At 50.4% G+C, this 15,583-nt stretch overlaps 7 protein-coding genes across 7 annotated transcripts; 2 read left to right on the plus strand and 5 right to left on the minus strand.

The window, feature by feature from the left end:
* Positions 1-193: 193 nt before the first annotated feature.
* On the minus strand, positions 194-3,491 carry PC9H_009822 (uncharacterized protein; the record flags this gene model as incomplete). Its single annotated transcript, XM_036779320.1, has 20 exons — positions 194-267; positions 337-387; positions 445-492; positions 609-703; positions 759-784; positions 845-978; positions 1,029-1,098; positions 1,152-1,219; positions 1,271-1,349; positions 1,402-1,632; positions 1,688-1,709; positions 1,826-1,987; positions 2,041-2,155; positions 2,223-2,249; positions 2,311-2,425; positions 2,483-2,594; positions 2,652-2,757; positions 2,814-2,934; positions 3,055-3,130; positions 3,187-3,491. 20 exons carry the CDS (start codon positions 3,489-3,491, stop codon positions 194-196), a joined length of 2,037 nt encoding a protein of 678 aa, XP_036628709.1.
* A 732-nt stretch (positions 3,492-4,223) lies between these two features.
* CWC26 (Pre-mRNA-splicing factor cwc26) lies at positions 4,224-5,249 on the minus strand (the record flags this gene model as incomplete). The annotated part of the gene is made up of 3 exons (XM_036779321.1): positions 4,224-4,321; positions 4,377-4,476; positions 4,530-5,249. The coding sequence occupies 3 exons, from the start codon at positions 5,247-5,249 to the stop codon at positions 4,224-4,226; spliced, it is 918 nt and encodes a 305-aa protein (XP_036628710.1).
* A 268-nt stretch (positions 5,250-5,517) lies between these two features.
* Positions 5,518-5,961, minus strand: PC9H_009824 (uncharacterized protein; the record flags this gene model as incomplete). Its single annotated transcript, XM_036779322.1, has 2 exons — positions 5,518-5,678; positions 5,739-5,961. 2 exons carry the CDS (start codon positions 5,959-5,961, stop codon positions 5,518-5,520), a joined length of 384 nt encoding a protein of 127 aa, XP_036628711.1.
* A 636-nt stretch (positions 5,962-6,597) lies between these two features.
* On the minus strand, positions 6,598-8,113 carry PC9H_009825 (uncharacterized protein; the record flags this gene model as incomplete). Its single annotated transcript, XM_036779323.1, has 5 exons — positions 6,598-6,842; positions 6,899-7,004; positions 7,060-7,704; positions 7,761-7,907; positions 7,961-8,113. The coding sequence occupies 5 exons, from the start codon at positions 8,111-8,113 to the stop codon at positions 6,598-6,600; spliced, it is 1,296 nt and encodes a 431-aa protein (XP_036628712.1).
* Positions 8,114-8,343: 230 nt separating this feature from the next.
* Positions 8,344-9,302, plus strand: TIF6 (Eukaryotic translation initiation factor 6; the record flags this gene model as incomplete). The annotated part of the gene is made up of 5 exons (XM_036779324.1): positions 8,344-8,353; positions 8,411-8,593; positions 8,654-9,006; positions 9,061-9,181; positions 9,232-9,302. The coding sequence occupies 5 exons, from the start codon at positions 8,344-8,346 to the stop codon at positions 9,300-9,302; spliced, it is 738 nt and encodes a 245-aa protein (XP_036628713.1).
* Positions 9,303-9,558: 256 nt separating this feature from the next.
* Positions 9,559-11,891, minus strand: URA7 (CTP synthase ura7; the record flags this gene model as incomplete). Its single annotated transcript, XM_036779325.1, has 8 exons — positions 9,559-9,797; positions 9,848-10,267; positions 10,335-10,492; positions 10,544-10,632; positions 10,685-10,817; positions 10,879-11,138; positions 11,191-11,765; positions 11,831-11,891. 8 exons carry the CDS (start codon positions 11,889-11,891, stop codon positions 9,559-9,561), a joined length of 1,935 nt encoding a protein of 644 aa, XP_036628714.1.
* A 919-nt stretch (positions 11,892-12,810) lies between these two features.
* Positions 12,811-15,463, plus strand: PC9H_009828 (uncharacterized protein; the record flags this gene model as incomplete). Its single annotated transcript, XM_036779326.1, has 7 exons — positions 12,811-13,428; positions 13,474-13,638; positions 13,690-14,288; positions 14,338-14,621; positions 14,670-14,741; positions 14,813-14,961; positions 15,011-15,463. The coding sequence occupies 7 exons, from the start codon at positions 12,811-12,813 to the stop codon at positions 15,461-15,463; spliced, it is 2,340 nt and encodes a 779-aa protein (XP_036628715.1).
* Positions 15,464-15,583: the final 120 nt, after the last annotated feature.

Raw genomic sequence — 15,583 nt, forward strand, 5'->3', positions numbered from 1 at the left:
TTGCTTTCGGGGAAACTGTCGTCGATTGAGAGGCGATTAATTTCGTCTTAGGCCAAAGGATGGAAAGCATAGCACGCATTTATTGGGACCCCCAGTCTATGTAGCGAGGGTATTACTTAGGGTATCTATCGTTATGCTTCAAAGCTCAAATACGAATAAATATACGCGTCGGTTCTTCGGTTCGACCAGAACCTCACTGGGACTCTGAGCTGGGCGCGCCAAGACCAAGGGCATCGGCGACTTTGAAGAAGACATCAATGCTGTTATCTGCACACAGGTTGTCAGAACCGATCACGGCATGGTGGGCAGGGTGGACGATTCAGGAAAGAAACTCACAAACACCACGGAAAGCCTCGCCACCGGGACCGCTCGCGAAGACAGAAACATCTGGAAACATACAACATCAGTGGTATGTCAATGCTTATGGTTCTCTGGAGCACGAACCTGTCAGTGAGTGGACGCCGGAGGAGTTATCATCGGGAATTGTGCCCTCTGGAACATACGGTGTCAGATACGGAACGGTGCTATTACTTAGGTGTGCTAACCGATCTCAATGCCTGTAATCAACGCCGTGAGCAAGTATAAGATCATGAAGATGATTTACGTACCTTCAGGTTGATCATTAGGATTGGCGACGTAGCCATCGTCGCCAGACACTACGGTTTTGCGGATCCCGGTTTTGTTCACTTGCCATCCTTCACGACTGGAATGAATCGGAGTCAGAATCTTTCAGTATGGAGCCAGGGTCTATCACTGACATGTCCGGATGAGCAGCCATACCACCCTGAGGAATTTACAACTGGATCAGTACAAGATCGTTGAGCGACGGCATTTTGGGTCTTACAGCAAAGGTGTATCGAGGATCCCACTGCACGGGGAAGTTCGGGCCTCCAGATCCAACTACGATGGTATTGTTATCCGGCGACGAGCCTTTTGCGACAGTGTATCCACTCAACCCAGACTCGCCGTAAATGCCAACTAAGGAGGTCATCAGGGGAAGGCCCAAGGGGACAGGGGTGGAGACATACTGGCGTCACGCTTCTTGCGTGGGTCGGTTTGGGCAGCCATGTACTTGGTGTCGACGCTACCGTAGACATCCTGCCCATGAAGAAATCTAAGGACAGATCGTATAAAGATGAAGAAGAACATACGAATCCGTGACCGTGGTCGGCAGTTACAACGATCAGGGTGTTGTCCAGTTCACCGATTTCTTTGAGGTCTGCGTACGATGTCTAGACTGTGAAGCGGGAGATGAAGAATGATGACTTACGAGCAATAGTCGCGCGGATTGTGTCGTCGAGTTCCAAGAGTTCACCCAAAGCACGATCGTAGTCGAGAGCATGCATCATCTACAAGTTGCTCAGAAAACCCGGCGTTGAGCTTTGGCATTGTTGCTCTTACCTTGTCAATGCTAGCACCTTCGGATCTATCAAAATCCTTAACAACCTGTGCGAGGAGAAAGAAATGACATGAGGCGTACAGCATGAGCCATCCCTTCCCACTGTCCTTCTGGCGATTTTGAAGAATATCGATAGCCTTGAGTGTCATGTCTTTGAGTCCAGGTTGATCGAGAGCATCAGCATCGTCTCCGAGTGGGGAGTTCTTGCGACCCTTCAAGCTCTCGGGGTAGATCTAACAAATAGATATGTTCAGCATGAGAACCTAGGATAGAAATCAAATGACCTACGTGACGATCGAGCCATTGGGACCTGGATTAAAGGTTAGTCTCACCACAAATATGAACCACGACATCTAAGACGTACATGATACCCTCTAGAGGAAACATATCAGCACCCTGAATTGGAGTTAAGGACGAAGGCTAGACATCGACTCACTGGAGAAGATTCCGAGTGTCTTCTTTTCGATATCGACCCCTTGCAACTGAGTATTGTTGTGGATGATATTGTATCCTTCCTTTGCAAATGCCTGATAGAAATCAGTGCCGTTAGGAGAATCGGGACCGGGGAGGAATGCTTGAGCGCCGCCGCTGCATGAGTTGTTAGGCATGGGTTTTCTATAAATGTGAGATGTTGCACATACCCGAAGATGACATCGGGTTGCTCGCAGCTGGTGGGCCAAGCGAGCGATGAGTTGAGGCCAGTATCACCAGATGCCCCGTTCAAGAATGTGTAAACAATACCAGCAGACTCGCCACCTATATGAACAACATTGATCAATATACTCCGGGAGCTTGAGTAATACTAATAGCTGGGAGAACTAACGTTCGCGTGTATGCGCGCACATGGCAGCTGTCGAGGGTGTTCTGCGTTAAGCATTTGACGTAGATAGATGAAGAAGGATGCAGCGTACCAGGGGTAGCATCGACTACATCAGCAGTCGTGACAATGCCAAAGGCACCACCACGCTTGCGTCGGAAGAGCTCAGCAACGGTTTCATATTTCGGGTCGTCGAACGAATCACGGCTCTGAGAAATGTGCGAGTGAGAAATTGTCAGAACGCACAGCTACCAGGAGTAACACACGCTGTCGACGTAAACATTGAGGGCGCCTGACGTTGTCTTGTGTCCAGTGAAGAGAGCAGAAGCCGAGTTAGCAGAATCAGTAATGTATGAGTCAATGGAGTGCGTCATTTGACTGTTAAAAGACATTTGTTAGACGTCGATCTGCGATAATGGGAAGTATTAAACGTACTGCCCGAGATGTTCCATCTGGTCCATTTGCATGAGGGATTGATAACGACCATTGATAGACTTGTGGGCGATCATGCGAGCGGCCGTGATCATGGGTTGAGTCATGCCTGAAAAAATGTAGAGATTGAGGGAAAGCTTTCAGTAGATGGACATATCTACCCACCGTCACCAATGAAGATGATGGCGTTCTTTGCCTTCCTTTCGGGGGCGGGCTCACGAACAAGCCAGTGAGCGACCGTTTCCATGGTCTGATGGTACTTGAGCCGCGCAGTGTACATACCGGGCTAGAAGGAAAGCATGAGTTCTATCCTTGGTTGAAGGTGATTAAATGTCACCTCGTCGAGAGCAAGCTAAGGCGAATTATATGTCAGAATGGGGTTCATGCAAATTGAGACTGAACCCACAGCGCGATATCCCTTTGAAGCGACATTCACAACTGAGGCCGAACCCGCATCCCGGGCGAAGAGATCCTCGTAATACCTGTTCGAAGACTTCAGTTGCGATTACGGCATTTCGCATTTCATGATGAAACTTACGAGAAAGTCCAGGTATCAAGTTTTGAGTCTTCTACAGTGAAGAATTTTGTGACATCTTCACAAGGACCGTCACCCTTTTGGATGCACAGAGTGAAGTCCTTGTCGATCTCGCCGTTCTTGAAAGCTTCAGTCCCATTGACGGGAGAGTGAACCTCTAGGCGGATGTCGAAGTACGCTCCAGCATAGAAGTCTGTCTGATCAGGAGGGAAGATACAACCCAAGCTAGGGCATGTCCCGAGCCTCTTGTAGGTCTGGGCGGAGACAACGCTGGCAGCGGCAAAGATCAACAAGGTGGACCACTTCATGATGCTTGAAGGTGAGGTACGACGAAATACTCAGCGCGGCGACCCCATTAAATACGTTCTGGCGACAAGGAAAGTCATGATAAACGCTGGGGTTGTCATTTGCCGAATGTATGAGAAGCAAGGCACGATAGGGCAAACCGCGAGGAGCGAAAAGACGTGAGCTGTGGGATGAGGCGGGGAGGCGAGCGTACTATGCTGATGCTTACTGCCCAATATCACTGAGACTCGCAAGGGACGCCAGCGCCATGCGTGCCAAGAGCTGCGTTGGTATCAGGTGTATTCCGCAATGGAATTGTCACGAAGGTGAGATGGTTCAACCACCGTATAGCAAGCTGCGATAAGAGTTGGACTACGGGAGGTAGATGGGGAGAACAACTCTGAATCTGATTGTTTACAACGTTATAGATACAGCCATTAGCACAGTATAATGCCAGAAAGACAAATCATACTGGTATTTCAATTTTGTCTGACATACATATCACATGGCCCAGCCTGCCATTCCCTCTTGCTTCAAGGCGAGCGTCGTAATCCCAAGGTGCTTGAACAAACGTTCGAGGGCTCTGGACAGTTCACCATGGGATCATGGTTTATACGGAGGGTGTTGATTCGTGCCACCAAGAGGCAGATGACAGGACTGACACTCCAGGAGGGTAGAAGCAGATAGGCGTCCCAGGCAGCGCGCACCCGAAACCAGAGCTTGATGCAGCATGCGTGATACCAGGGAAGGTAATATCACATATCCTCTACACTCCATTGATGGCTTTCCTGCCCTTGTCGCTTCCGCGAATTCTGGGTCTGGAAGAATTTCTTCTCGAATCCATTACTCCGATCTATGAGGTGGTATTAGTGTCCGTTACGACGATGATTCATTCATGTGAGACTCACCAACGCCGTCCCACCTATAACCAGGTTTGATACCAAACCTATTTGGTGCTGGCAAAGGACCTGTGTACTCCGGTTTCCGTGGTCCCTTGGTTCGTTTTTTCTGTGTAAAAGACCTTAGTAAGTCGGGGTCCGAGAGGACGATGGAGGGCGTACTGTCATGAAGGCAGCGGCGGGATCATTCCATAGTTCCTTCGACTTGAGTTCCTCATTCAAGTCTTTATCATCCGCGTATCGAGCAAACTCCTTGCCCCGTTGGTTTTCCAGCTCCTTCCTCCGCTTCTCCTGCTCGTCCCTCTGCACGAGACCTTTGCCCCACTCCATCTTCTTTGCTTCCCGTTCCTCCCTCTCTCGCTTCAGCCTCGCTGCCTCAGCCCGTTCCGCTTTCGTATCTATCTTCTTGCCCGTAGCATCACGGTAAACAGTTTCCTGCGCAGCTGCAATTTCTTCTTGCGTAGCTTGAGTATCCTTCTTCTTCGCGCCCATTGCTTTCTTCAACTGTTTAGCGGAGACGAGCCCACCGGTGAACGGAGCGGCAGGCTCGTCGACGACCATAGGTTGTTCATCGGCAGCGGGGGGAGGGGTGGCCTCGCGCATACCGCCCTCAATAGTTGCCCAACCTCCCCCCTCTGCAGCTTGCTCCGTCTTTCTCTTCTTGAATCCTCTGTCCGACGCAACCACAGCCTCTGTTACATCCTCCACTTCTTCCTTAGCACCTTCATCACCCCACCCCGCATCATCGTCTCGAACAATAGCGCCCGATCCCGTCGTGGTTTTGCTGCGTTTCTTCTTCTTGGTCCCCGTGCGAGCTAATATGGCGTCGGCCTTTGGGCCAGACATGTATTTCTCGGCGAGGTATGCCTTCATGGAGGACATGGTCGTACGCGAGGAGTATGACTCAAGGAGCCTGGGACTGAAGTTGGCGGCCACCAACAAGGCAGCGAATATTGGCGCCCGATCCTTACGTTCTAGTTCCCAAATTCCACACTCACACAACGAATCCGCCCAGTTCCCAAGATAATATATATAATTTCCAAAAAAAAGCCCAGACAAAACCGCATAGTCAGATGTTACAGATGGTGTTCCAGAAATTTATAGAGAGAAAAACATCGTAAGAGTCATCCATGAGATCTGGAGGCGAACACTAGACTTGGGTCGCCTGCGACTTCTGCTTGTAACCGACGTAAATTCCAACGACAATGAATGTAAGGACCACCAGGGCGATTACGGTCTCCTTGCGCGAGCGAAACAGAAAGGACGCGACGGTCGCCCTGTGTGAAAGGGGGGCCTCCGGGACAGGCTGGCCTGACGCCGAGGGGATGTAAGCTAACCAGAACTAAGAGACGCGGCAGCAGATGTACGTACCGTTGGGGTTATCAGTGGGAGCAACGGCTGGGGCAGCTGGGGCCACAAAATCGTTGCGAACATGCTGTCGTTCTCGTTCTTGAAGGGTATCTAGAGCACGCGGGGTATAAGGAGGCAAGACATCGGAGGTATACATCGGGAGCGTGTCCTGAGAACGCGTCGTCCGAGCTTGCTCCCCGAAGGTCGCCATTTCTAAAGAAAGAGAAGAAAGAGGTGAGCTCATGATGCGAGATGATGCGGGAACGTGCAGATTTCTCTTGTTGACGGTATCTTGCGCGGAAATTTGAAGAAAATACGCTGTTCTGCGGGGAGGGGGAGAGGTCAAGTAGGTGTATAGAGGGATAAAGATATAGGCAAGGAGAACTGCGAGTCGATGGACGCGTCTCTTTTATAGCGACGCGACGCGATATCGTGACTTGAGAGCCACGCGTATTGAAAGTATCTATATATGGTGATGGTCCATCCAGTCTGTGGGCAGCCACGCAAGGACAATGAGAGAAGTAGCGGCCTGAAAGTCACAGTCACCAGAGGAATGGAGGCGCAGTTTTGCATCGTGACGTGACAACGCAGAAGTGCGTCAAAGAGGTCGTGCAATCATCGAAGCGGGAGCGAGTGAACAGCGAACATAAGTTTACGGAGGCGGGGAATCGAAGGCTTGATGAAGAGGACGTTCGCGACTATATGGGTTCTCTAAAGGCTTACCAGAGTTCAAACGACTTCCCAGAATTGGAACAAGTCATCCAGCCCTGACTATGGATACAGTAAAAACGCCGTCTTGTCAACAGCTGTACAGCATGTGTTGCTTTGTCTGAACGACAGCAGTATATGGTCTGGCCCGCAAACGGACGGGCGTTGACAGTTATGGAGGGCTCGCTACAAATGGCCACACTCCCGGGCTTCCATCTTCTGATGTGGGTTTGCTGGTGATGCCCAGGACTTGATACTCTTTACCCATTCCAACCGGATCGGCGAGCCGCAACGCAGCGTCGCGTATGACCTTCTGTCGTTCCTCTGTAGATGCGGCCTTGACAAGGGCGTCCACTCGCATATCGATTCCCATTCCTTTGAGGAAGTTGGCTTGTGACATGGGCCCATGAGGCACGGCTAGTAATTCGGGTGAGACGATACTTTATACGTTGAAGTAGATGAAATTGACTTGCCGATATCAGAGAAGGACTCCTTGAGGTATGCGAAGTCAACATTGCTAGTCAAATCGCATTCCCCTGGACGGTGGAATATATCCACAATTTTGTGATCCTTGAAGGCCTGTCGCAGAAGATGAGGCAAAGTGAACGATGACCAGGCAAGAGTCGAAACATACACGGAACGAGTTATTAAACACTTTATCCTCACCATAATCGATCACCAGCGCGCTCCCTCCGGCAGAAGAGCCAGCTATTAGTTCGCCAATCCTTCTGGAGATTTTGAACGATGAAGGGGAGACTTCGATTCGCGTCCCAATGGGTAGTTTCGAAAATCGCTGAGAGGACATGCCTAGGAGGCTAGAGACGGGCGACGGTTCGGGCGAAAGCACTGCCTTGAGACGAGGTGAAGTAGCAATAGATGACTTCCCGTCCGAGGCCGAAGCGACAAGCAATTCTTGCCAGCCCTTCTGGGTCTTCTCCACTATGTGGATAGGCAACGCGTCAAAGAACTCGTGGGCAACGAGAATGGTGTAATCGTCTGTTTCTGGTGGGATGTCTTCAATGGAGTTATTCCATTGCAACTCCCATCCGTGTTCGTCAGCGAACTTCTGGAGTGTGTTTTCTTGGGCTCGGCGCATTGCCGGGCTTGTTTCGACCAGCTGTACTGACTTCCGTTGGACGGCCTTGGCCGACGGAATCTTTGATATTACACGCAGTATGTCGGCCATGAGTGTCCCCCTCCCTGGCCCCAACTCAACCAGTCGAATGGACGACGGTTGGCCAGCAGCTACCCACTGGCTGAGGAACCAAATGGCAATAAGCTAATTGCACTGAACAGGTCGTCAAGTAGCCATCAAGGTAACAAGAAGATACGCACTTCGCCAAAGACTTGACTGATCTCTGGGCTCGTGATGAAGTCACCCCTCGCGCCGAATACAGGATTAGACGGATTCATGTAATAACCATGTGTGGGATGCGAAAGGCATTGCTGCATGTATGTCGCAAATGGCAGTGGTCCCATAGCCTCCCCGAAACATGTCAGGAACACGCTCCCCAGTCAGAGAACACGCCATGTACCTTGATACTATCCAGTATAGCCTTTTCCACCACCGTCGGAGCGGTGTTCGAGAACGAACTCTGATTCCGAGTCATTCTGTGCCACTGTTTTCCAAGAAGCCGTTTCCGGCATGCTGGCAGTGCGGTTGCGACTTGTCTGAGGGACGGGATCATGGTGATACAGAAAGAGTCACTTCACCGTCGGACGCGACGGAAGCAACCACGGGCGCTTGTTCGGTGCCGTCCAAAAACTTAGATATAAATTTTGATCGAGTTCTCCTAACACTCTACCAGCTCACCGCAGATCCTTCCGCAGGCCTCTCGCAGGCCTTGACTTTTGCTCCCGACCAACTCTTTCGCCTCTTCTAGTCTACTACCACTTCTAATTTAATCCCCCCCCAATCATGGCCACCCGTATGAGAAATTCCTTATCGCATGCGCATTCTTGGATCTGATCTTTACTCTCCTTAGGTCTCCAGTTCGAAAACAGCAGCGACATCGGTGTATTCGCTAAACTCACCAACTCGTACTGCTTGGCCGCAATCCAAGGCAGCACTAACTTCTACTCCGCTTTCGAGAGCGAGCTTGGAGATGTCATCCCTATCGTACACACGAGCATCGGTGGCACAAGAATTATCGGACGTTTGACAGCAGGTGAATACTTTCTCGATCGGGTATCGCGATTTGTATTGATGGGGTGAACGGGGTGAACAGGGAACCGCCACGGACTTCTCGTGCCATCTTCAACGACCGATCAAGAACTCCAGCACCTTCGAAATTCCTTACCAGACGCTGTTGCGATCCAGCGGGTGGAGGAGCGTTTATCCGCTCTCGGAAACGTTATCGCTTGCAACGACCATGTTGCGCTCGTCCATCCCGACGTCGATCGCGAGACAGAGGAAATCATCGCCGATGTCTTGAAGGTCGAGGTCTTCCGACAAACCGTGGCTGATAACGTCCTGGTGGGCAGCTATTGTGCGATCACAAATCAGGGTGGTCTGGTGCACCCCAAGACGAGTGTCCAGGATCAGGATGAGTTGAGCAGTTTGCTCCAGATTCCTTTGGTCGTGAGTCTACCGTGTCCGCAATATATATCCTGTCGTTGAACGATTGAATCAAAGGCCGGGACAGTCAACCGTGGATCCGACGTTATCGGCGCTGGCCTCGTAGTCAACGATTGGTGTGCATTCACTGGTCTGGAGACCACAGCGACAGAGATCAGTGTGATTGAAGCTACCTTCAGTACGTTCTCCCCCTCTCTCTTCATCCTCATGCTTATAATGCCACTCTAGAACTGCAAGGTCACGATTCTGGCGCAGTGATAGGAGAGATGCGGGACTCACTTATCGACAATTGGGCGTAAGAGAGGGCTTCATATCGAAGAAAAATAATATTGCATCGGGTGCTCACCCTCCTTGTATACCAGCACATTTATGTTGTAGATACATCGTTCGCATTGCTAATGACTTGTAACTATATGTATATGAGACTTTTGTTGTTCTAACCCAAAATCGACGGATGTCCACCAAGCCCAAGCCAATTACATGATCGCACTTCGTCTAAATATAGATTCGCCAGGTCCTTCTGCAATACACCGAAATTTGAACCTTTTGTATTTTTTACATCTCGCCGCGACCATCAACAGCATGTTCGTTCGATCCTTCTCGGAGTTGTGTCTCGCTGACCATGGCATGCGCTGGGTGAGGCGGCTTGAACGCGGTCTCCTGTCGCTCCATCTCGGCCTCTAGAACATCCTGTCCACACGCGGCAGCGATAAAACCAAGGAAAGGCGGAGACGGGTTTAGTGGACGGGTGCAGAATTCCGGATGAGCCTGGAGACCAACGAAGTAAGGATGATCTACAATGCACATTAATAACAGTACATAGCGTGATCATGAATATCCTTACCGAACAACTCCATAACTTGCATTCGCTCCCCCTTTTCATCCTTACCTGTGAACCTGATCCCGTTGGGCACGCTCTCCAGCTGCGCGACATACTTGGGGTTCACTTCATATCGATGGCGATGACGTTCCCAGATAGTTGCCTTGCCACCATACAGCCGCCGTGTCTTGGAGTATGGCTTCACGGGGATCGAGGGCACCGGTGGTTTTGACGTGGAGAAACGAGGAGACGTGAGCGAGGAGGTGGAGGATGAGGGCGAAGGAGTGGAAGGAGTAGGGGGAGCGTGATATTCGGTGCCATCCTGGAAGATAGTTGGTCGGAGGCCTAGACGCATAGTCCCACCCATGTGCGTTTTGGAGATTTCGGGCATGAAAACGATGACGGGGTGCTCCGCCGTCGGGACGAACTCAGACGAAGTGGCGCCTTAAGGAGAGGGCGTTGATGAGCATTATTTAGAACGAGGGCCAGACAGAACTGCCGTAATGCCTACCTTGTAAGTTCAAAACGTTCCTCGCCCACTCTACGACTGCAAGTTGGAAACCCAGGCAAATACCGAGGAAGGGGATCTTCTGTTCTCGGGAGTATTTGATGGCTAACATCATGCCTTCTGTTCCGCGAGTACCGAAGCCGCCTGGTACGAGGATGCCGCTGCGTAGATGAGCGATTGAGCTTAATAGTTGAATATACAGATATACTCACCCAGCACCAACTACTGCTCTCCACGCGTCATGGTACTGTTTAGGGTTGGTTTCTTGCGTCTCGGGCTCCAAATCAGAAGATTCCACCCACTATATATCAATTAGAGGAGAACGAGGATGTTCAACGGACTAGGGTGCTTACATCGATAGTCAATTTCCGATGTACTCTGAACGCAGAGTGCTCGAGAGCCTTGATTACGCTCATATACGAATCTTTCAAGTCTGTGTACTTGCCTACAAGAGCGATTCGAACAGTGTCGAACAAACGCTCCTGGCTAGATGGTTGGGACGCGAAAATTAATCATGAAGGGGGCACTTAGGGACGTGGGTGCTCACGCAGAAGTCATTTCCTTCCACCTGACACCAAGGCACCTCCCGTTCTCAAGCATCTCATCCGTGATGTGGATGTCATCAAGCTTGAGGCGATGGGTGAGGTACTCGATGATTCCTTGGGACTCGAGGAGCAAAGGGACGTGATACACGGAAGACACGTCATGTACACCGAAGACTTGCTTCGAAGTGACGTGACAGAACATGCTAATCTTGTCCTTGGTCGCAGGAGAAAGGGGTTGAGGGACCAGGAGACGACACGCGATCTGCAAAGCCCGTTAAATCGAGTACATAAAAAGCTCTCCATATATCGCGCACAAGATCAGGTAGAAGCCCCAGGCCTCTCAGAGAATGAACAGTCGTTTGTGTGGGCTTCGTTTTCTGCTCGCCATGCATGTCCGGCACGAGTGAGACGTGGATCAAAGCAAAATTGTCGTGCCCGACTCTGAATTGAAATTGCCTCATCGCCTCGACGAAGGGTGCGCTTTCGATATCGCCAACCGTTCCTCCCAGCTCCACGATGCACACGTCAGGGGGCAAGCCCGTCTCGTCCACGGGCACTTTGGCGACACGTTCGATCCAATCTTGGATCTCAGTGGTGACATGCGGGACAATTTGCACAGTTCTCCCCAAGTACGCGCCTTTTCTCTCTTTCTCGATTACTTCTGAGTATATCTTGCCAGTCGTGATGTTGTTGTCGCGAGATAGGGTGACATTGAGGTATCGTTCGTAGTTGCCTAGATCGAGATCGACTTCACCACCGTCGTTGAGAACGTACACTTCGCCATGCTCAGTAGGACGCATCGTTCCCGCGTCAATGTTCATGTACGGATCGATTTTGATGGAGGTGACCTTTAGGCCAGTGGTTTTCAGAAGCAACCCGGTAGATGAGGCTATTCGAGAGAGGAAAATAGTCTTGGAGGTTTGTCTGGATAAGAGGTGAGCGGTCTGTGCGCACCAATGACTCCCTTCCCAATCCCGCTGACAACTCCTCCGCTCACAACAATGTACTTGGTCATGGCGACGTCCGTGAATTGGGAAGGAAAGAACTTTGATCATCACACTCAAAGTTTTTGTTATCTTGAGGTCACGTGCCTTCACGATACCGTGATTGATTTGTCGAGCTTCAGACGCGTCAGTGCTCGGATTGGAGTGCTACGAGCTCGATACAGTTCTTTGTATACACATGAACGGCACTAATATCGGATATACAGCTATTATCGTCGATACGTCGATTCTTGGGAAGCGAGCGCTAATGCGATTGCCCATACTGGATAATGATTCTTTTCCAGTACCTGAGCCGCTCGGAAACAATACTGCCGACGGCGAGACCCGCAGGCGAACAGAAATCAGAGAGATACTACGGTTGTTGTACAAGAGACTATTTGTCTTTGTTTGTACTAAGATGCCGCGGGCTTGAGCTTGAGCTTGAGTTACTCTCAAGACAAACACTGACCTCGAGGCCTTCGCTGGGCTACCACGACTTGGGCCCTATCAAGACCTTGACGATAAACGAACTCCGGTACAGCACCGGGAGCAAGGATGCCACCGGCAATCTGGGAAATAATCTGGGACCCACAACTTGCCCATAACAGCGCTGGCATCAGAGGTGACTCGCCACGGACAGGAGCTGTAAGCCCTTTTGGTGTTCATCGCATCATCTCTGAATGGGATCATCATGCAATGTACACAGCCTTCACGATAACAAGGCTAATGCCATCGGTAAAAGCATCCACAATTTTGTGGTTACCAGTTAGCAAATCTTTTGTGTCTCGTTGACTCGGTGAGGCTCAAAGAACTTTCCCATTATGCTCGCAAATGCTGCGCACTAACCTTCTTTCCTTGATCATAAAATCCTCAAGGCTGCATAGTGTGGGCGTCCGGCGCCTGAAGCCGTATAAATCATGGGAAGCAAGGAACCGACATCGATGATCCCCCATGCCTCGAATACAGCACCTATCAGCTCCCGCAATATACAAGTCTTTGGCAGCCCCGACTATTCAAGTAGTCGATATCCATATCAGCGAGCTACGGCTTGACACGGTCACGAAATTTCTTCAGAGCTGTGCAGACGATGTGCCACTGGGCATATCACCAGAATACGGTGCCCACGCTGCTTTGGCTGCGGTCGCATTTTCATCGCCAACTCATGCAATATACCTACGCTTATCCTCTAAACGGTCGAACCGGCCCTGCTCTCCCAATCGCCTTCTTCTGCAGCCTCTCCTAGCCTCGACGTCAAAGAAATACGCTCTACAAATGGATGTTTTAGCAACGGCCTTGTATCTGGACCTCGACCTGCGGATCAATCACGGAATAGATATGCTATCCGCTGCAAAAGGCAATCGATATTCACGACAGGCGGTTTATGATGTTTTAGGCGGGGACTCGAACATTCTCGCGGACAAAGTCGATGCTTTGTTCTTCAATCAAGAACTTTCAAATCGGCAACCCATCCTAAGGGCGTGGGCATTGTGCAAGGCGGCATCTTCGGAGCATGTACTATCGAGACTCAGGCACACAAGCGAAATCGACACCAGCCAGATTTCTACAAAGGTAGAATTGAAGATCTAGCAGGTTATTGTTGCTAACTTCTGCTAGCGTCTCTCTGTTTTGGCAAAACTCGTTCGCGACGCAGAGCTGCTCAATAGATTAAAGCCCACCGTGGTCAAGAACTCTGTCGATCCGAATGTAACGAAAAATAAATCTGGCGAAGTCATCCTACATTCGACCCGTTACAAAACTCGACTGATGCCAAATGGAAATGTAAGCTTCACCCCACTCAGCACAGTTTTTGTATAATGTTCAGCTCTACAGCCACTCCGAGTTGTGACTATCAATCAAAAAGGGAAGCAACAAGTCAATACGGCTCGCTTGAAACGAGTCAAAGGGCGAGCGGCTACCATTGACCCTAAGACCCCTCTGCAAGGAAACAAAGTAGTTTCCGTCTCGACCTTGGGCAGAGAACCACCCACCAACGCCGAACGGGTGCGATTTGAGGTCGTGCTTTCGGCGTTACAGCGCACCTCCCGAGTCCTTGACCAGTCATTCGTCCAACGCTTGTGGTTGCCATCTGAAGCGTCCGCCACGCCCACCGTCGCTTCCAACTTCCCGACAGATACCCCGATCTACTCTCCCAAACAGGCGTTGAACGACTCTCAGCGAAAGGCTGTATCTGCTATTTTGGCGGCAGACGACTACAAGAGCAATCTCACATTGATACATGGCCCGCCTGGGACAGGGAAGACCACTGTGATCGCTTCTGCCGTCACCAGCATTGGACGGTTATATCCATTTCGTCCAATGTGGCTCGTTGCTCAGTCGAACGTAGCCGTGAAGAACATCGCTGAGAAACTGGCATCCGTGGGTTTCACCAAGTTCAAGATCCTAGTTTCCGAGGGGTTTCACTTCGACTGGTACGTTCACTTTATTCACAATAACCTTACAAGCCGCCAATATCTTTAGGCACGAACACTTATACGAGAAGATTGCCCCTAACGTGATACGTTCGGACGCGTTCACAAAATCTTCCCTTGAAGCGTCCCGGCAATTGCTCGACTCGAACGTGTTGCTATGCACGTTAAGCATGTTTGCCAACGACAGCATGAAAGTGTACACCCGATGTGTAGCAGTTGAGACCGTCATCTTCGACGAAGCCAGCCAAATTGAAGTTGGCTGTTACCTTCCATTGTTCGCTCGTTTTAATAGCACTCTTCGCAAACTAGTCTTTATCGGCGACGATAAACAGCGTAAGCGATCCCGTCTCTTCCGTGATTTCGTAGCCTCATTCATATTAGTCCCACCCCATGGACAAGGCGATATCGAGGACTTGCAGAGCATCTTCGAAATGGAACACCTACGCAACCATGGTATTTTCCTTGATATACAATGTGATCAGTAATTTGGTTTCTACATGATTCCTGTCTTGACACCCTTGTAGATCGTATGCCAGTCGTCATCGGGAACTTCATCTCGACCAATGTCTATGGGTCGAGACTAAGGACGGTACACCAGGTCAGATGGCAACAAAGCTGCCTATTTGTTGATGTATCGAACGGCAAGGAAGCACAGCAAGGGACCAGCTGGACGGTGAGTAGCGGCACCTGCAATCTTTCGGTTGCTCACCAATGGCTTTTAGAATATCCCGGAGATTCGAGCTGTTATCAAGATCGCTCAACGCTTCCACAAACAAGGAAAGCCATACCGCATAATCACTCCCTACGACGCGCAGCGTTCAAAGATTGAAGGAATGCTGAAGCAAGAGAAGCTTCCCTGGGAGGACAAGTGCTTCAACGTTGATTCTTTCCAAGGTGAAGGAGTTGCTCCTCACTTCCATTCTGAAGGCGTAGTGCTGAAGTCGCTTCATGGCATGTTAGGCAACGAAGAAGATCATATCATAATATCCGTTGTACGCACCCAGAAGATCGGTTTCCTCCAAGAAGCTAGGCGGGTCAACGTGATGCTGACGCGGTGTAAGAAGAGTATGGTTTTATGTACAAACAAAGCCTTCATACAGGGCCCTGCAGCCACGTCGCTGGTTGGTCGACTTGCGGCTCAATTGGGCCCCAAGAATTGGGTTGGCCTTGGATGAGTATCGAGGTTTTGGATTGTTGTATCTATTTCTTGCCTTACTGTCGTCCGTGCATTCTGTAACTGTACTAGACTCACATCCTTTCTTATTTTCTTGCGAGTGACATATGGAAAGCCTTCA

Source organism: Pleurotus ostreatus (assembly GCF_014466165.1).
Source record: "Pleurotus ostreatus strain PC9 chromosome Unknown scaffold_7, whole genome shotgun sequence".
Taxonomy (NCBI): domain Eukaryota; kingdom Fungi; phylum Basidiomycota; class Agaricomycetes; order Agaricales; family Pleurotaceae; genus Pleurotus; species Pleurotus ostreatus.